This window comes from Cavia porcellus, unplaced genomic scaffold (assembly GCF_034190915.1).
Source record: "Cavia porcellus strain 051 isolate PalLab524CR breed Dunkin Hartley unplaced genomic scaffold, mCavPor4.1 scaffold_5, whole genome shotgun sequence".
NCBI lineage: Eukaryota > Metazoa > Chordata > Mammalia > Rodentia > Caviidae > Cavia > Cavia porcellus.
The window spans coordinates 31,218,545-31,239,205 of record NW_026947488.1 but is presented as its reverse complement, the minus strand read 5'-3'; the positions used below and the strand labels follow the sequence as shown (position 1 = coordinate 31,239,205).

At 39.8% G+C, this 20,661-nt stretch overlaps 1 protein-coding gene across 2 annotated transcripts in view; it reads right to left on the bottom strand.

The window, feature by feature from the left end:
• Positions 1-1,084: 1,084 nt before the first annotated feature.
• The window catches only part of Psmf1 (proteasome inhibitor subunit 1), a 31,501-nt gene continuing 11,924 nt past the window's right edge, over positions 1,085-20,661 (bottom strand). For both annotated transcript variants that reach the window (XM_003476328.5, XM_063248579.1), the window contains 4 exons: positions 12,832-13,017; positions 3,354-3,407; positions 2,031-2,189; positions 1,085-1,504 (listed from right to left, as the gene is read on the bottom strand). In XM_003476328.5, the coding sequence (XP_003476376.1) occupies positions 1,453-1,504; positions 2,031-2,189; positions 3,354-3,407; positions 12,832-13,017 (451 nt within the window). In that variant the 3' untranslated portion in view covers positions 1,085-1,452. The remainder of the gene's footprint in view (positions 1,505-2,030; positions 2,190-3,353; positions 3,408-12,831; positions 13,018-20,661) is intronic.

Genomic DNA, 20,661 nt, shown 5'->3' with positions numbered 1-20,661 from the left:
CCATGTTGCTGGAATCAGTTATTGCATTACTGCCTGACAAGGGGACAGCCAGGGAACGTGATCAGCTAGCCTGACCACCCAGCCCCAGCCCCACCTGAGCCTGGCCCTGCTAAGCAGAGAGGCAATTGTCAGATAGAGAAACTGATCTAGAAGATTTTCTCAGACTGGCTATGGTAGCCTGCTGCTGCCTACAAGTAAATGGGATGCCTAATTTGGGGAAAGGAATCTAGGGACTGAACAGTAAAAGACCCACACACAATTGAAATGTGGGCTGCCAAGTGCTTCACTTTTGTACCTCTTGACCTGGTGGTCTCTCTCACTGCAGCCTTGGGGATCAGCATGCTCATATGTGATAGACTCCGGCTGTAAAGGACCTGAAGAATGTCAAAGGCCAGAGGTTTCCGGACATAGAACACATCTGCAAAGTGCTGGACTCCCTGCTTTTAAAGTTCAACACCACCTCAGATGGGACATGTGCTCTTGGCCAGGCCACAGCAGAGATAAGAAACACAGTTACAGACTTTGTAGGAAGGTACAACAGAAGTCCTGAAAGTTCACTCTTTTACTTTTGCTCTGGCTCCTAAGGGGTATTGCCTTCCATGGGAAGAGGTCCAAGTATTTCAGAGCCTGAAAGGCAACTCCCATTTCCTCTGATTTACTTATGGGTTGTTCAGCAAGTTATGGGTAAAAAGTGAGATCAGGCTCCAGGTCTGCCCTGTTTTATTCCTCTGCTTATTGGCCAGTGCTGCCGAGGCACAGATGGTCCCAGAGCATAGCATGGATGGTCCAGAATGGTAGCTATTCAGGTATTTTGCCCTCATCACAATACTGCAGTTTTTTAACAGTGTGCCTATCTAGGTGAAAGTCACTGTGTGGCCTGTGGCATTTCCAGTCACACATTTCTATCTACATAGCATGACCAGGGCCCATTTTAGTGATGGAGGGAGTAATGGCAACTTACACAAGGAAGATCTGAGAAACAAGAATGGAATCTGAACAGAAAAAGACTAATTTAGTCCAACAAAGACTCAAACTTTGAGGTTACTTAACTGGGAGGAGTTGTTAACAAAGAAAAAAAGTGGGAAACTGGCAACGTGAATTTTGTATTGACATTTGGTTCTTAATAATAACATCCAAAATGCGTTCTGTTCTTATAGCGCTGCAACTGGGGCTGTACTGGGTGGAGAGTGTGCGTTGCTGGAGTCTCCCATAAGAACCAGGGAGGAGCTGGTGGTGAGACACACACTGACTTCTCTTTGTGACTTATGAGAGCCAGGTGGAAGACTGCAGCAGGTGCCTTGCCTTGGAGAATGGGTGAGGAGGCAATCCCAGCTGGCCTGCAAACACATGGGCAGAGTCACCCCCAGCCTACAAAAACATGGCTGCTGGTGGGGCCAGTGGTGGCAGCTACAGGAGTAGAGGGAAGACTGGGATGTTACATTCTTGAAACCTTCACAGGTACATGTCATCAAAGCCCGGCGGAGGGAGATGGTCTGGGTTGGGTCTGGAATGGAAGAAAGGGCTGGTGAGCTGGAGTGATGGGAGGCAAGGCATATTGGTAGTCATGACTCTACATGAGGAAGTCTATTCTCTGGAATGGCACAATGGCTTGTGGAGCTTTCAGTCACACACTATACAGACAGAATGCCTGAGTTTGAATCCTGACTTTCACACATTGGCTAAGTTAGCTAATGCTTGGGGTCTCAATTTTCACATCTATAAGATATGGACAGTACTATCTACTACCGATATAGATGCAATAGGCTTCTGACACATTCTTAACTCTGTGCTAGTTCCTCTCTCTCTTATCTTGAGGGGAATTGGAGGAAGGAGAACTGAAGGGATAGGGAGCTTTTGGAAGGCTCTAGGGAGACACAGGCAGGGTCCAGAAGCAGCTCCTCTCTCTAAACAGCCAGAGGTGGTGGCTATGCAGCTCTGCACCACATATCAGAGACCTCTGCTGCTGCAATGCCAAGATAAGCTGAGCTGTTATCAAGTTCCACTTTTCAGTCACCTGACCGGATACCTACCCAGAGGGGCTGGTCCCAATGGGTCCAAAGGGGTCAAATCGAGCTCCTGGAGGAACTGCACCTGGAGGAAGCCGGTTTGGGAGACCTGAGGATGGATCAATAAGTGCTCTTGGGAAGCCAGATCTCAGGGGGTCCACAATCATGCCACCTCTCCGGAACCTGAGGCAAGAAAGAAGATGGATAAGCAGCTACTGTATGGACTGCCCTTGCAGAATTGTTGAGCAAGGTGGGAAAGGACTCATAATGACCCGGAAGTCTACTCTGGATGGTCCAAGCAGACCGCCAGCAGAAAATGAGGAACAAGAATATGCACAGAATCCCTTCACTGGTGAGAGACCTGTGTACTTTGGGTTTTGTAAGGCTCCCCAAGTCTACAAAATTGAGATCTCTGCCACATGCTATATGCAAGGAATATAAAACAAGCATGTTTCACAGTGGTCCTTGGTACAGATCAACACTGACTATATTATAATGGCAATTATGTGGAACAAAAACTAAAAACTTCTAGAATACCAGTTCTGATCAAGAACAGGGGCTACAACTGACCAGAGTCAATGTGAACTGTCACAGGTTCTGGCTCTGTGGGATACTACTTTAGGCCTAAAGACTAAAAATAGCATGGAAACGACTCAGCAGGCTAGTTCTTCCACTGTCCTCAGGGCTTCAGGGCAGTTTAGACATTTTCTGGGCTGTCAAGTTGGGCTCCTGACGACCCCTGTCCTTCACAGAGTTCTGCAACCTCATGTGCTCAAACCAGGATGAATAAGCTGATATTTTCCTAATATTTGAATTGCAATGCAAACAAGTGATTTCTCCACTGGCTAAAAATGAGATGATAAATGTTGGGGTCACTTTGTAGCAGAGGTTAAAACAAATTTAAATCATTCAGACATCAGACACCACAGCTAAGGCTGTGTAACAACTTTGCTGGGTGCAAGACAGCTGTCATAGAGACTAAAAGGGCTCTGAGAATCTTAACCAAGTGAGGTAACCTTTGAGTCGCCTTATGTCTGTCATTCAACCTCACGTGCTCTTTTAAGCAGCACGTCAGTAAAACTTTACGCATATCCTTCCATCCAGGGAGACTCCCATCTTTGATGAGGTATGGGGGACTGAGAAATGACACTAAAGCTGCTTGCTGGGTGTGCCCAGTCCCCTCCAGTACTGAGTGCCCTTCTGCACTGCTCTGAGTATGGCAGAATACAGAAAGTGACAGTGACTTCCCAGCTGCTCAAAACACCTGCCTCCTCTGACGAAAGCTCTAAAATTAGAAGATGAGCTAGGGTTGAAAGCCACAGGTGCCACCTCTCCAACAATACTCACCCAAAGGGGTCTAGGTCTTCTCCCCCGACAGCAAAGGGGCCCAGGGGATCAGACCTGAAACAAATAAGGGACAATTACTTCAAGTCCCAGGGCACCAAATCTGACACCTGTGGGGTCACAAATGCACTCCCAAGCATGGGGACAGGGGAGATACCTGCATGAGAACACAACACAAAGGACACTTCACAGTGGTTCTTGTGCACATCAACATTGACTGTACTACAATTGCAAGTATGTGGAACAAAAGCTAAAAACATGGAGAATCCCAGTTCTATAGAAAGTAAAAATATCAACAGTGGTTCAGATATTCTGAAGAATAGCTAGGCATAAAGAATATTCTATATTCTACTCACAACTTTCTCAAATTCTGAAACTTTGTAAAAAGGAACCAAGAATTTTTACATCAGAAAAATATGACTCTAAAATCAAAATCAAAATCACAAAGCTAAGATTTAAAGTCTCCCAGGTGGAGTGAGGTAGAGGTATGAAGTCACATGCACTAGAACAATATTCTCAGTTTCTTGGTTCATTATAGTGCTCGTATGAGTTTCAGGACCACTCTACACTGTGTATCTATTTATTCTAGTCTACTGGATAGCTACAGGCTACAAATCTTTGAGATTCTCTTTACAGGAACCAATCTTTTCCTTAACTGAGAATGCCTGGGCCAAAGGAGTAGAAAAAAGTCTAGGTATAATTTATATATGTGTATTAGATAGATAACTATACTACTAATCTCTGTAAGTTCATCAAAAAGAAGTTTGTGTTTTTACTGACCATTTTTTTCATGCCTAAATCTTGTAATCTGAACAATTACTTTTAAGATAACAATATGCACTATATTAACTAGTGTTAATTTCCTACATTTTTTGAAGTTCTGTGTTGCTTTTAACCTTTTTTGTTTTTAAAATAAAAAAGAAAAAATACACAGAAAACGATATAATTATTTTTCAAAAATCTTAAGTATCTTCATATTCTGACCAATAACTTTATGCCTAGTTATCTATCTTCGAAGTATACAGAAATCAAATTAAAATATACCACAAAGACTTGTATCAGGGAAACTGGAATCTGCCCAAAAGGAGACAGATAGGTACATTGTGGTATAATCATATATACAGTCATAAAAACAACAGGAACAATGGTCTAAGAGTGCTTTACAACTAGATGTGGTAAGTATTCATGCTCTAGTGTAAGGGTAGGAAGAGGAGGATTACCAATAGCCTAGGGAAATCAATTCTAAAAATGTGGGTTTATGTGTAGATTTGAGGGCATATATGTATGAATAAAATACCAGAAAAATATTAGCAATGTAAACAGTGATAGTCACTCCTGGGGAGTTTCCTTTTTATACTTTCATAAAGGATATAGATGCAATAAAATAAGCAACATTTTGTATTTTAAAGTGTGTGCTTTGGAATCTGCTTGCAGCCCTGGTAAGCAACACAAACTTGACAGTTCTGGGGCAGAGGCAGGCCCTGCCAGACTAGGAAAGCTTTATATGTAGCAACTAATCTGAGCTTACAGGTAAGAAGCCATTAATTAGCAAACTGGGAAGAAATCCAAAAGTAAGCACTTCTTCAAACAGTTCCACCAAATGGGCTAGAAAAGATACTGCAATTGTGGTGTACAAGGCCAAGATGCCAAGGGAAGGAAATTTCTTCTGACTTAGGTTATCGCCCTTAAGCCATGGTTCATGCAGCAAGAAGTCACCATTTCCAGAGGCTGCCAACATCTGACCTCTGACCCTTAGCCATGGTTCATGCAGCAAGAAGTCACCATTTCCAGAGGCTGACAACATCTGACCTCTGAAGACAGGTCAAGTGGTACGTGTGTGCAGTAAGCATTCACCTAACTCCTTGAAGTGATCTGGCAGAGCAGTAGACATAAAGGTTTCTATTGTCTGTTAAAATACCTGGGAAGGGGGGGGGGGGCTGGAGATTTAGCTCAGTGGCATAAGCGCCTGCCTTGCAAGCAGGCAGTCGTGAGCTTGATCCCTGGTACCGATAAAAATGAGAAAGACAAAAAAATAAAAATAAAATAAAAAAAATAAATAAAATAAAATATCTGGGAACGAAAAGCCTGACTGCTCCTGCATTGGGCAGACATTTCTATTTTTCTCTCTGGAAGGGAGAGGAAATAGGAACAAGGATAGAAAGACAGCTACAAGGTCCAGACCAACAATCTGTATACTCGAAATTGTCACAGCATATTCTATACGCTCTCAACACAGGTTTGCTGTAACACACAAAACACTTTTAGGAACTCATTATGTGCATGCTTAGAGTTCATTTAAAATGAAGAGCCCAGAGAGTCCAACTTCCCATAGCTCCAGTGGCTAAATATTAGTCTTAGACATACTGAATAAGGTTCCAGGGAATTGAAAAATCATTTCTATTCAGGGACCCTCAACTTAAGGCCCACTCCATCATCTGGTAATCAACTGAAGGAAAGAGAAATCCATTCTAACCCTTGAGGAAAAAAGAAAGGCTGCGCCCATTGGGGCAGGATGTCCCTGCTGCAAAAGTGGTCCTACTAAAGGGCTGGATGTTGACCTTCATCACACAGGGTTCCCTCCTTAGGCATAACCCTTTTGTCTTACATGAAACAACACCTCAGCACAGAAGTGGATGTGGCTTGGCAAACTTAGAAAGGTCTCAGGACAAGGAGGCAGAAGTATGTTCCAACTTTGGGTTTGGGATTATCTAGCTGGCTTGTCATAAAATCTCTGTACTTCAGTCTTTTAAGATGTAAAATCTAACAGTAGCACACACAGGGGCTGTTCAGATGATGGACGACAGTTTTGGACATAAAAAGACTGGTTGACAGGAAATGCCTGAAAGAACGGACAAACAGCAGCTACCATCATTTACCAGGAGGTTGCTTTATGTCAGACTTGTCAAATTTAATTTTAACTTTAATTTTTAAAAGAAGTTTTCATTTTATTTTGTAAAGGGTACATCTTTCCAAATATGATAGGTACATCAATATATTTTAACACTTCCAAGCAAGACCCTGCTACAATCAATACCCCAGTATTTCTGCAAAATACATGAATATTTACACTTGTAGGATAGCTAAAGATATAAAGAGCTTCCTGCCACTTCAGGTTAGGTCTGCCACCAGTGAGTTCTGGCACCAACCTATGAAACATTAGCTTTACAGATCACTTTTTATTTTGGAATTAAAGACAAAAAATATGCATCTTTAATGGTCAAAAAAGCTATTATGCTTGTCCCCTAGTCCATCAGACAAATAACACCAGTTTCTTGTATTTTCTTCAAAGATACTGTGCAGACAGGAGCAAGTATTATGCTTCCTAATTTTTAAATAAATGGATCTGTTGATCACCTTATGTATGTTATTTTATTTCATGTTTGTGGCAGCCCTGAATAAGTTTTATTATCTTCTCTGTTTTAAAAATGAGGATGCCAGGAAACAGGCTCAGAGCAGCTACAGATATTTGTAAATAGCAAAGACAGGAGGCACACTACACCTGCCCAACTCCAAAATTCATCCATATTATTTTACATGTTGAGGCTATTCACCTTTAATGTGATTTTTAATATGTTAGCATTTTACTGTTTCTTCTATTACTCAACTTTAATTTTTTAACTATTATTTATACAGATTTTATAGTGATTGCTCAAGAGATTTAACTATACGTAACTTTTCAGTCTCCTTAGATATAACATTTTATCATTTCAAGTGTAAAGTAAAACCTTACCAATGCATACGGATTCCCCTTAATTCTTCCCATTTTGTGTTACAGCTGTCATGTACTGTAGTGCACTGAGAATTCTACCATACACTGTCATAACTTTTGCTTTCAATGATAAAACATATTTTAGAGAACTCAAGAGAATAGTCTCCTCTACCCAAGTAGTCCCCATTTCTGTTGCTCTTCCTTTTATATTTGATGACACGTTTCTATCTCATTTCACTTCTCCTCTGATGAATATTCCTTTTAATTCTTTTTAAGAAGATCCATTGGATTCTTTTAGTATCATTTCACTAAGACAATCTTACTATCCTTCAGAAATGAAGGTGAAATATTCATTGGATGTAGAATTCTGGGTTGGCAATTTTTTTCTTCTTCATACTTTAAGAATGTTGTTTTACTTCTGTTTGGTCTCTGTGGTTTCTGATGAGAAAGATGCAGTTAAATTCTTATTTCTCAATGCATTTTTTTCTAGCTGCATTCAATACTTATTTTGTCTTTAGCTGTTGGTAGTTAATGATATGTCTAGGCATGGACTTCTTTAGTATTTGTCAAGTAGTTTTTTTTTTTTGTACCAGGAATGGAACTCATGAACTTGCACTTGCCAGGCAGGCACTGTGCCACGAGTCCCCAGACCATTCCTAAGTGTTCTGGATCTCTTGGTTGATTTTATTTACCAAATAGAAAAAGTCAGCCATATTTAAGTATTTCTTCTATATTGTATTTTTTCTTCTTTCATGGGCTCCCATAGCCCCGGTGTTAGATTTTTTTTTTTTATAACTGATCCACAGGTTCCTGAGACTATTTCTAAATCTTTTCTCTCTGTTGTTCAGTTGAGTAATTTCTATTGATCTATCTATTACCGACTCTTCAAATAATTCTACTACTGATTCAGTAGGTTAGGTGTCAATTTTGATTAACACCTGGTTGAATGAATTTCCATTTAGTTTTTCACATCTTCTGTTTATTTTCTGAGATGTTCTGTTATTCAATTTATTTCAAAGTTTGCCCTTGCTTCTTGTACTATTTTTATAATAGTTAAGGTCTTTGTCAAGATGATTCCAACATCTATGTCAACTTGGTATTGGTGTGCATTAGCTGTCTTTTGTGTAAGCTGAAATTTTCTTGATTCTTTTATGTCCAGTTTTTTGGAGGTTATTCCAGACATGTGGAACATTTTGTTGTGAAGCTTATGGAGAATACTGGTTTTTTGTTTTAGCAGGTAATCAACCCAGTTGAGTCTGAACTCCAAGTTCTGGTTTCAAAGTCAGTTCTGCTTTGTAAAGGCCTTGTGCAGTACTAGGAACTGTACCATGTATGTGCTATCCAGTGCCCAATCTGAGACTTGGACAGTGAGCTATCGTGTAGTTCCACTCTTAATGTTTGGTAACAGTATTTAGGGTCAGATCCACTTATGTATATTTTCTCCTCCACAGCTTTTTAGTAAGACCAGATTTCCTTGTACAACTTCCTGGGATTCCTTCTGAGCCCTTCCCTCTCTATAATCTCTTTGGTATTTTCTATTTCTCTGGGGGCATGTTGTTGGTGGTAGTCCCATTTTTGGTTCTTTGTCAGAAAGCTGGACCTTCTGTGTATAACCCATGATTACTTCTGTCTGGAATCAAGTGGGATGAGGATACATGGAGGGAAAAACAAAAACAAAAAACATATAAAAAACCCCACCAACAGTAGGTTGCTCTTGAGACTATACTGGAAAGGAGGTCTTGAGTCCCTTATAAGCAGTGTTTGTACATTACCATAGGCTGAGGAAAAGGAAAACAAACATAGGAGGCTTTCCCTCGTCTCTCTGGACATTAGCTAACCAACCTCTTCATATACTGTTAGCCTGAAGTGCGGTTTGTCTAGGAGCACTCTCCTGCCATGTCAATACCTCCTGCCTTATCCTTAAGTTTAGACTAGAGGATGTTGGAGCGGAACAATGTCGAGTTCACTGCCTGCTTGGTGGTACTTCTAGCTCTGGTATTCTCCTGCTTCCTGTCTGAGACCTTTTCAAACAGATATCTCAAACATTTTACATGAAAGTTGGGATAGGCTGTGCTTACTGAAGACCAGATTCACTTTAACCAGTGCAGACCATAATATGGCTGCTGGTCTGAAACTACAGATATTACCAGGGGCAAGCACAACACTCTGCTTGCATTGTAGGTTTCTCTAGGCATAGTGACTGAGGTTTCATGGGTGACCAGTAGTGATGACCTGAGTTATATCCGGATCCCTTATCTTGCAGCATTGACTCAGCTAGCACTGCTACTCAAATTCTCATGAGCACATGAATCCAAGGAAGGGCTACCTTGCTAAAATGTGAATTCGAATTCAGAAGATCACAGGTGGGATCTGAGAATGCAGTTTCTCATCTTCCAGATATTCTCACATCACTGGTTTGGGGATTACAACCTTTTAGGCTCCTTCCTAATCAATGTTAAAGATTAGCTCTGAAATTATAGTGGTCTACGTTTTTTATCTTGTTCTGCCACCTATGGAAAAGTGTGATCAGGAAGTGGAAATGCTTATAACTGGAGAAGAGTAAGTGTACAAGTACAGCATCTGCCATAGCATCCTGAGACGCAGGGAAATCATCTTTTCCTCCTTTCTACTCGGGATATCCTGAGTTTGAAGGCAAGCCAGGGGTCAGTAGGGCTCAGAAATACTGCATGTAGGTTAAACAACCAAAGATTCTTAGAAGAAAGATACATAAATTATGCAGAAAAAATTTATAAATCATTCAGAAAATACAAACATTACCTTAATTTGATTCTAGCATAATGATTATTTTGCTACTCTCTCCTAGTCTTCTTTCATAAGCATATTTTTATTCCATTATAATTTCAACTATAACTATAATTTTAATGATTTCCTGTAGGTAGGATTCCATTTCTCAAGTTATCTTTGCTACTAACGTTTTTTAAAAATAGAATGTATAAGTATTTTATTCCCTAATTACTACATACTGGTTATACAGATTAATCAGTTTCATTTTGGTAGACAGATACATACATATAATACATTTTGATCATTTTTGCCTTCCTCATTCTCTTGTCCTGACCTCTTCCCTAGTTGCTATTAACTTTTTTAATAGGCAAGAAATAACACTTAGGTAAAGTGAAATTTTAAAATTTACTTCATCTTCCACTGCAGGTACTGATACTGTTTCTGACATGGGTGTTCAAATGTGTAACCATAAATAATGTCATGGCTATATGATGGCAGCAGTAGGAGCAGATAACTTACTTTCTTGGTCAACTAGCACGAAGAAATTTTGCTTCAGGAGGCTCATTGTACCTGATTTTGATGATGAGATTTGGCTCCTTTACATTAATAAAATGTAGATAAGATTTTCAACTGAGTTGACACAACAGTGAGCTAACTCTTGGGGATCTTGGAGGAGGAGATGTATTTGCATTTGAGAGGACAGAGGGTAGACTTTAATAGGCAGAATTTGGACCTTCTCAAGATTCCACATCTACTAATCCCTTGAACCTGCTGAAGTGATGTGAAAGCACTTGTGATTGCTTTGTTATATGGCACAGCTGACCTCAAAAAGAAATGACTACCTAGAAACTGTAACAGTGAACTTTCTCAGCCTGGTGGCAGAAGAGGAAGGCTAAAGAGGGGGCTGGGATATCAGGACGTCTTAAAACAACATACTGGCTCTGAAGGTAGAAGACAGCACATGAAATGTGAGAGGTCTTATGAAGCTCAGGGGGACAAATGTGATTTGAACTGAATGAAATGAATTCTGCCAGTGATCCAAATGAACTTGGAAGTAAATTGTTTGCTAGAGTCTTCAGAAAAGATTTTATACCTGCTGAAACTTTGGCTTTGGTCTTACGATATCCTGGGCAGAGTCCAGCTGAATATATACTACTACTGACCTGAACAACTATGAAAAAAGTGGATATAATTTTAAGCTAGTAAGGCTGTACCATTTCGTTATGTAGCAACAGAAAATTAACACATGTATGTTCTACACACCTTTCCCAGGGTACCTGCCTTATAATTTGATTTAAGTTAGCTTATGAGTATTATAAAGATATAAATTGTTTATTTATTTATTTGGGAAGGGTCTCTCTAAGTAGTTCCTTGAACTCACTATGTATCCCAGACTGACCTCAAATTGCAAAGATCCTTCTGCCTCTGCCTCCCAAGTGCTGGGATTATAGGCATGTGCCATGCTGCCCAACTATGAAATTTAAAAAGAATGCAGAAGACAAACCTTTGGAGCATTTTAAAAATAGAGACACAGAATCTCTATGTCTCTATGAATCTATACATAGAAACACACAATGATCAGGATCAAAAAATGAATTTAAAATTCCAAATAAGAATGATTACTTCAAGATTTATTTTCAGTGAAGCTGGTTAAGCATAGGAAAAATTCATTTTTTCAAAACAAGGTACGGTATCTGGGGCAGACAGTTCCCTGACTATCTAAGGAACAAAGGGAAGTTGGTTAGACTTATAATGAAAATAGTAAAAAGTTAGGCTTAAAAGAAGACCAAATAAAAAGTCCTACAAACAAACAAGAACACAAGCCTTCACCTACAGATAGGTTGCTTTTAGTGACTGTTTCCTAGTCATTTCAGGAACAGGACAGACCCACTGTCTACCTCCAACCCTCCCTGCAATGCACTGCCCTCTCTAGCTCTATTCCTCATGCAGACACACCCGGTGTGAAGTGAATAGCTCATTCTCCCTGACACAGGACACTGCACTTAGGAAAACAAATCTCTTTATGTGCCAGGGCAGATGCTCCAAATTCATTTTGCATTTGGAGGTTTTCAGGTAAAATGTAAATATGGAAGGTGAGAGATGAGACACAGTTCTGTGTCCTATGGGAATGAGGAGAGGTAGTTTCTGCTGCTTGGATCATCAAACCTCACTGTTTGGGCATGGGGTAATTTATTTCATGTCTAAAAGTCCTCAATTTGACCACTGTCTAGGGTTAGGCGTACTCTGATTATACCACAGGAAGGCATTTCAAAGGGAGTAAGGACACCTGAATGCCAGCCCTGATTCTGCCTCCGTATAGTGACTGGTAACCTTAGGGTATCTTAGCTCTGTTCTCAACTTTTCCAATCACTTTTTATTGTTCTCAATGTTATCTACGGGACCCAAATTTTTAAAGATTTTGCCAAATAGAATTGACAATTATTACTTACAATAAGTTTTCTCTATTTTTACTAACCAAAAGCATGTAACTGCAAGCCAAATAAAGTGGTAATTAACTTTACTGAGTGCTTATGTATGACACACAGTGAACCCTTCTTTCTAATTCTGTCAACTTCACATTTACCACTGTATCATGGGCCTCACACTGGCATATGTTATCTCAACTACAGACTAAGGTTTTTGGTCTTTGTTCCTTCCTCCAGTGCAGAATCTTCCAGTCCTAATGTTGCCGTCCTGAACAACAGCAAAAACCTTGGACAGCCAGAGCACTCTACCAGTTACTGTGAGTCACCCAGACAGCAACTCTACACTACTGTACACAGCCCCAGAGAACTGGCCCTGGGAAAGGAGGCAGGCAGCCTGAGATGCTGGGTAGACAGGGTGACTAGAAGCAGAGAAAAACTCACTGATCCACCTATGCCCCCATTTTCTCTTGCCACATACCAAAAGCTTGGTGATTCTATTGAAGACACCTGGGGGCCAGGAAGGAACCAAGTGGCAAGATGTGGAATGGATATGGGGGTGCTGCAGAAGCATGGGCTGCCCACTTGGGCTCTCTGTACTTACCAGGGAGGCTGCCGGCTGTTGTGTGGGTGGTGTGGAGGAATCCGGAGAGGGTCTACCTCTCTGGCGGTGGCAGGAGGGAATTCCCGATGGGGACTGCTTTCACTGGCCTTGTTCCACTGCTCATGGATAGGTGTGATGATTCCAGATATGATGCGAGACCGAAGCTCCTCACTGTTCTTATAGGTCCTATAGGAGGTAGATGGGGAATCAACAGTTTGCTGTTGGCTGTCAACCATGGATACAGTATTCTGGCGGCGGCGACCTGGGCAGCGGCAACCTGGGCAGTGGCCCTGACGTTTCTCAGACTGAGCTTGGCCTGTCTGCAAGGGTGGCAATGGGCCATCCAGTGGTGGACTTAGGTGATGGGGGACAACTGCTCGGCGCTGTCTCCTTGATTTGGGCCTGAGCTTCTTAGGCATCTGAGTTGCCCCTTTTCATTTACCACCCCATTAGAAAGAGGTAAGGGTGTAGGGGCACAGGGCTGGACTGGCTGCTCCTCTGTCCCCAACCCTCCCTCAGCTCCATTGTGTGCTCATCACGTGTCATGGGAAGGGTCATGGAAAACAAACGCTCCATTGGGAGGATGAACCAGGTTCCTGGTCAGGGTAGGCAGGGTTCCAGGGCTCAAGGTCAGTTCTATCAATAATCCAGGGATCCTCAGAAGATGACCCTACTATTTGTCTCATCCTGCCAGGGCCTATTTCCTCTACTTGTGGGAGATGAACAATATGAGGTATAGCTGAGCAACAGGTAGTGGTCAGGACTCTAAAAATCTGGTAAATGAGTCATATCATGGGCTATAAAGCAAACTTCACAGTAAAATCATACAGAATGTTCCCTGACCACATGGAGTCATACTAGGAATCAAAACAGAAAGGAAGTCCTTGAAAATATCAACACATTTCTAGTTAATGCAAGGATCAAGGAGGAAGTTCTGAAAAAATTGTACAGTACTAAATTAAAAAAATTCACTTATTAGAATATGTGGAATACAGCTAAACCACTGTCCAGAAGAAACTTAATAGCGCTGAATGCTTATATGTGGAAAGAAGATCTCAAATCATCAAAACTCTGACCTCAAGAACCTAGCAAAAAAAGAAGCAAACAAACTTGAAGCAAGTACAGTGGGGAAATAAGAGCAAAAATCAATAATGTTAAGAAAAGGAAAATAGAGGAAACTAAGGGAACAAAAAGCTAGTCCTTAAAAAAATGGATCCAAAAATCTCTAGTAAGATTGACAAATAGGGAAAGAAAAAAGACAAAAGATTTGTAACTACTGAATCCATAGTAAAGCAGAACTCAGAACTCTGTAAAACCTTCCCAGTTCAGGAAAGCAACTCTTCGGGCAGCCTCTCCCTCAGAAAAGTGGACTTGTGTTTTCTAACTAGGTCCTGTGCTTTTCTCACTGATAAGGGAGAAACTTTCAGGTAGTTCTCTCATGGGAATCTCTTCTCTTAGAGAGGGAATACTGGGTACCAACATTAATCAAACTAACAAATGGGGTTATAAACAAGCTTCACAGCATCCTAACATTCTGAGATGCACAGGATGTTTTTTTCCCAAGGCTAAAATAGAGTTAGCTGTTGGGATGACTAACTGCCTTTGTTTTCCTTCTGTATCTCCACTTGTTTCATGTCACTAATTGTATAAAAGGGAACTTCTCCTTGGTTCAGAGCCCAGACTAGTTTTAAGCACCTAGTGGCTGGGAGGGTGCATTATTAAAGTCCTCCCCAAAAAAATCCCTGTTGGTCTTTCCAGTTTCTTAGAAATTCTACAATAGTAAGAGAATGCTAAGAATGACTTAGCATTCAACAATTAATTGTTTAAAAAACCATAAACTACAACTCAGTCAAATATATAATCTGATTATATAAATATATAATCTGAACATTTCTAAAACTTTCAGTGAAATATTAATTGAATAACATGTATAAGCAATTTGTATAAATGTACAAAATATATAAATAAAAATGTCTGAATAAAAAAATGTATAAACAATGAATAAAGCTGGGCATGGTGGTTCATGCTTACATTTCTAGAATGAGGAAGGCTAAGGTAGAAGGATCCTTTTCAGTTTGAAGCCACCCTGGGCCTCACAGTAAATTCAAGCTAGCTTGAACTACATAGTGAGACCTTGTCTTGAAAAACCACAACCAAGTAGGATTTAGCCTAGATATGCAAGGCTGTTCTAATATTTACAAATCAATATAATATATATCAATAAACTAAGGAAAAAACCCCGATGATTATATCAATTGATACAGAAAAAGAATATTTAACAAAATCCAATATGGTAAATATTTATGATTTAAAAAATTTACAAAAACTAACAATAGAGGGAAGTAAGAATTGAGAACTTCCTCAGCGTAATAAAAGTATCAACAAAAAAAATATATAAATATATTTCATGGTAAGACAATAGTTTGTCTTTGATAACTGGAACAAGCAAGTCTCACATCATGCTTATTTAACGTAATATTGGAACTCAGAGGCAGCACAAGAAGACAAGAAACATAGACATCAAAAAGTAAGGAACAAATCGGGCATGGTAGTACATGCCTGAATCCCAGTACTTGGGAGGCTGAGGCACGAGTGTTGTGAGTTTGAGACCAGTCTGGTTACAAACTGAACTACATAGTGAGAACCTGTGTCAAAAAGACCAAAAAAAAAAAAAAAAAAAAAAGGAATAAAACTGTCTTTATTTGCCTGTGACATAATGATTTACTTTGAAATTCCCAAGGAAATCTACCAAAAAACTCACTAGATATTTTATGGCAATGGAAATTAAAACCATGATAAGATATCACTATACATCTAACAGAACAAGAAAAATTTAATTACTCTATTATACTAATAATATTTAATAATTATTATACTAATAATATTTAATAATTACTATATTATACTAATAATATAAGATGCAGAAAAACAATCACTCATAACTAGTGGCAGGTACAAAGTGGTAAAAACATTTTACTTTCTTATAAAACTAAATATGAAATTGTCATTGTACTCTGGATAAATGAAAATTAAGATCACACAAAAACTTGTGTATGAATGTTTACAGCACCTTTATTGATAGAAGTCAAGATCTAGAAACACCCCAAATGTCCTTTGACTAGTAAATAGTTCAACAGTGGGACATACGTACTATGAAAATACTACAGAGCCAACATGAGATACAAACTATTAATACACACAACTCAGATGTATAATTACATCTAAGTTAGTAACTGGTTGTAATGTTGTAGTATAGTTTTGTATAATGGTACCTTTGGAGTTAAATATACAAAGGCCAAAAAAGGTCTGGTTTGTCTGGATGTTCCCCCAAACCCTCAAGCATTCATAGGGGGCTAGGCTTAGTGGGTGGCTGAATCTACTTTGTGACTGGTTCACTGTCTAGTGCTGGGATGTGAGTACTACATGTGCCCAAGGGAAAGTAGCCTGCATACAATAAGGACAGAAAAGAGGTTTGCTTCTCTCCGTTTGTTCTTGATGCTTTTGCTGTCTTCTGCCATTCCAGGTACCATAAACAGTTGCCCCTCTGCCATGTCACGCTACCTTAGAGTCAGCCAATTAAGAACTGGAACCTCTGCAAACTGTGAAATAAATAAACCTTTCCTTCCTGAGCTTTGGTTGTTAGGTATTTTGACTCAACAATGACAGGAAAGTAGCTAACAGTCTAGTATTTCTTACAACTGCAAGTTGAGTCTGTAATTACAGGATCTCAAAATAAAAAGTTGAATTTAAAAATACTTTTATGTATCACCATAAAATAACAAGGAGGATATGGAGAAACAAGATGGATGAGGCACAGGACCTCTATTCCTGCACTGATTCGTCTCACCAGACCAACTCCACTCTTACTAGCACAGTATGTCAATCCTGAAGAATGCTATGTATGAAGAAAGAGTTCCACAGTTAAGAAGCATAACTACTTCAATGGCTTGGAAGCTCTACGACTTGTTGCTCATATAAACCGGCACAGATCAGGTTCCTATGTGGTACACAGAACCTGGGGGTTCTGTCACTTCCCTGCCCAAGCTGGTGGGGAGAAATGTAACACCCATTCCCTTTCAATCAGATGAACTGAGAGTGACACAGGTGGAAGGCCTCTAAAATCACCCAGATATATGTTTACTTACAGAACTCAGCCCTGATTTAAGAACTGTCAAGTCCTAAAACAGAAGTTCTTACATAATTTCTAAGCCTTGGTAGAGCAACTATCATTTTGGTGTGGCAAAAGCCTCTCATCCTGTCTGACATAGAAAGGGCATGGCAGGAAGGAACAAAACAGGTTTAAACTCCTTAGCAAATCCAGTGTGCCTCAAGGGGTACAAATTCTTACCAAAGGTAAGTGAGACACCACAGTGACCACACAGTGCTGCTGCCTGGGAGCAGAGGAGGCAATCCATAGCCCAGCTCTAGAGCCTCAGTTTCCATGGAGATGATTCGTGCCAATCAGATTTGTTTTCTCCTTTGTCTGTTACTAAGAGTTAGGCCTAGCACTAAACGGTCTACGCACTACTTTCCATTCAGTTCCGAGAACAGCGCTCTGTGGTGGTTACTTATTTGTCCCTCACTTCATGGATATCAAAAAGAAAAACAAAGTATCTTCCCCTCAAACATATGCAAACCCCAATAACAAGTGGATTTTAAAAAACAAATGAGACACTATCACAACCTTCTTTCAGCACTGCTGGGGGCACTAAATGCTCTAATGAGCATAAACTGGCTGGTAAATGCCTGGGTTCTTCCACACTTTTGTCAACTTCTCTCCTAGTGGAATTTCAGGATGGTATCAAACATCACACTCCAAGCTCCTTCCTCTGTCCCAGTCACAGTGTGTAATAGCCAGAAGAGTAGCATTCTCTGCAAAGCCAGGCCTGGCTTCATTTCCCCTCCTCCTGCCTTCATCTACACACACGTGCATCACACACGTGCATCCAACCCACCACCTCCATCTGCAGGCTTTTGTAATTTCTTCTTAATGTCATAATAAATATTTTTTAAAAAGGAAGTTTCATTATATATATTATAAACCATACATATATGTGTGTTTGTATATGTAGATACATGTACAAGATAATTACTTTTTTACTCAGTGCAGCCTAGGCAAGCCAAAAGGTTGGATACCCATGAGTCTATGACACACAAAACAGACCCAAGCTCTACCCTCAAAAAGATCTCCAAGCAGCTACTCAGAAAATACCCAATTCTGAAATGCCAAAAGTGAGGGTCAGGGGTAGCCCCTCAGAGAACTGATACTTAAACTGGAATGCAGGGACTGACAGGCATAGGCTGTATGAGGTGGGGAAGCATGTTCTAGGCAGAGGGATGAGGTCCGAAGGGGAGAGAAGGAAATGCCACATGGGCTAAGGCAGAGCAACTAAAGAGGAAGTGACAGAGTAAGGCTGGATGGTGAGCACCAGGCTTTAACGTCCCATTGAGGATTTAGTTCTTTGTCCCCCAAATCTATGAATATTTACTGATGGGAAATTTTTTTAAAGAAATAAAAATTTTGATTGTGGTAAAATACACATTAACATAAAATTATCATCATAGCCATCTTTAAGCATATAGTTCAGAGGCATTAAGCACAGTTACATTGTTTTACTATCATTGCCATCCACGTCCAAAACTTTTTAAATCTCCCTAATCTAAAACTATACAGCCACTAAAACATTAATTTCCCATTCTCCTCTCCCCTGGCAACCACCAAGATGCTGTCAAATGAATAAACGAATCAGCTCATGAGGCCTCCTACTAGGTCAACTCTAGGACAACTTGAACATTCAAAAATGATATAAATGGACCATAATACTGATTTTAAAAAAACCTCAGAACTACAAGCCTACACATGAAATACATAATACCTTAAAAATAAAGGGTATCAGGAGAGTTCCTTTATACTAAAAATACTAACTTAAAAAGTGAAGAAAGAATAATAGACCTAGAAAATTACTCTCTTGATTCAGGCAATAATCATCAATAGATGCTAAAATACTGGGCAAGAAACTATTAGAAAACAGAACTTTCATAGCCTTCTAGCTTAACGCCACAGATTATTTTTTAAAGACAAAGGAAAACAGCTGCTTTTACTATGAAGAAATCTGGAAGATACAGTGTTAATCAAATGATCAAATTCATGAGCATCAATGGTAAGACAGACATCATGTCCTAGGAATGCAGCAGTGAGGAGGACAACAGCTCATCTATGTGGTGTTCTTGTCAGAAATGTTCAACCTGACTCAAATGAGGTAACAATCTGATGAAGCCAATCACAGGGAAACAATCTGAACATGCTGCACAACTGACCTTGAGTCTTCAGAAATACCAGTTAGGGCTGGGGTGAGTGTGTCTCAGTGGTAGAATGCTTACTTAACATGAATACACACACACATATACACAAACACACACTTCCCACTGTCCTGAAAAACAGTAAAATTGAAGTCTAGGAAATTGTATCAGATCCAAGAGGACCAAATAGACCCAGTAATTATTCCATGTGCAGTTTTTGGATGGATAACAAAAAAAGGACACCACTGGGATGACTACAGAAATTAGGGTACGAGCTGTACGTTAGATGGTATTATTTTGATGCTACATTTCCTAAGTGTGATAACTGTATCAAGGATAGGTAAGAGGTCATCCTTGTGATACCCATGCTGTGGTTGTTATGGTTTGTGTCTAGATGTCCCTCCAAAACCTCATACAATACTGGGGGGGGGGTGCTTTTTGGAGGTGGCTGAATCTAGAGTTTGTGACTAATTGATGGTCCAATGCTGTGAATAAGGATGTGAGTGTACACCTGCCCAGCTGCCCGCATAAAATAAAAGGAACAGAAGAGGCTTACCCTCTCACTGCTTTTGCTACCTTTGACTGCCATCAGCTTTTGCCCTTCGGCCATGTTCTACCCGGCCTTGGAGCCAGACAATTATGGACTAAAGACTCTACAAAATGGGAGCTAAATAAATCTTTCTCCCTTTAACTTCAGGTATCAGGTACTTTATTTCAGCAATGAGGAAATTAAGTTAGTAGTACTTAGAGATGAAAGTTTATGGAGGCTGCAAATAATTTTCAGACAGTTCAAGAATAAAAAATATAGAAAAATTGGGGCTGGGGATTTAGCTTAGCAGCATAAGCGCCTGCCTTGCAAGCAGGCAGTCGTGAGTTCGATCCCTGGTACTGATAAAAAGGGAAAAGACAAAAAAATAAAAAAGAAAAATTAAGTAAAAGTGGCAAAATTTTAAAAACATGAATCTAGGTGATGGGTGATTAACTGGGTGTTTACTATACACACACACACACACACACACACACACACACACACATATATACATAATTTTTTTCTTTTTGCACGCCATCTCTGGGATGGCAGTTTGCAAAGTTCTAAATAAAAAGTTTAGGATGACAACAGAATGAGAAGACAAGCCACACTGGGAGAAAACATTTACAAAACAACTATTAAAGGATTTATATCCAAAATGCACAAGGAATTCTTAAAACTCATTAAGAAAGTGAATCATCAATTTAAACTTGAGCAAAGATCTGAACAGACACTTCACCAAAGAAATAAAAATGGCAAATAAGTGTAAGATGCTCCACATCATGTCACTAAGAAACTGCAAATTAAAATAAAATATCCCTATTAGAATGGCTTAAACCTGAAACACCGACAACAGAACAACAGTAACTCTCACTCATTATTGGTGGGAATACAAGATACAGCCACTCTGGAAGACAGTCCATATGGTACATTTTCTATCTGACACTCTGAAAAAAGCAAAATTATGAGGATAGCAACAAGATCGGTAATAAGATCACAGA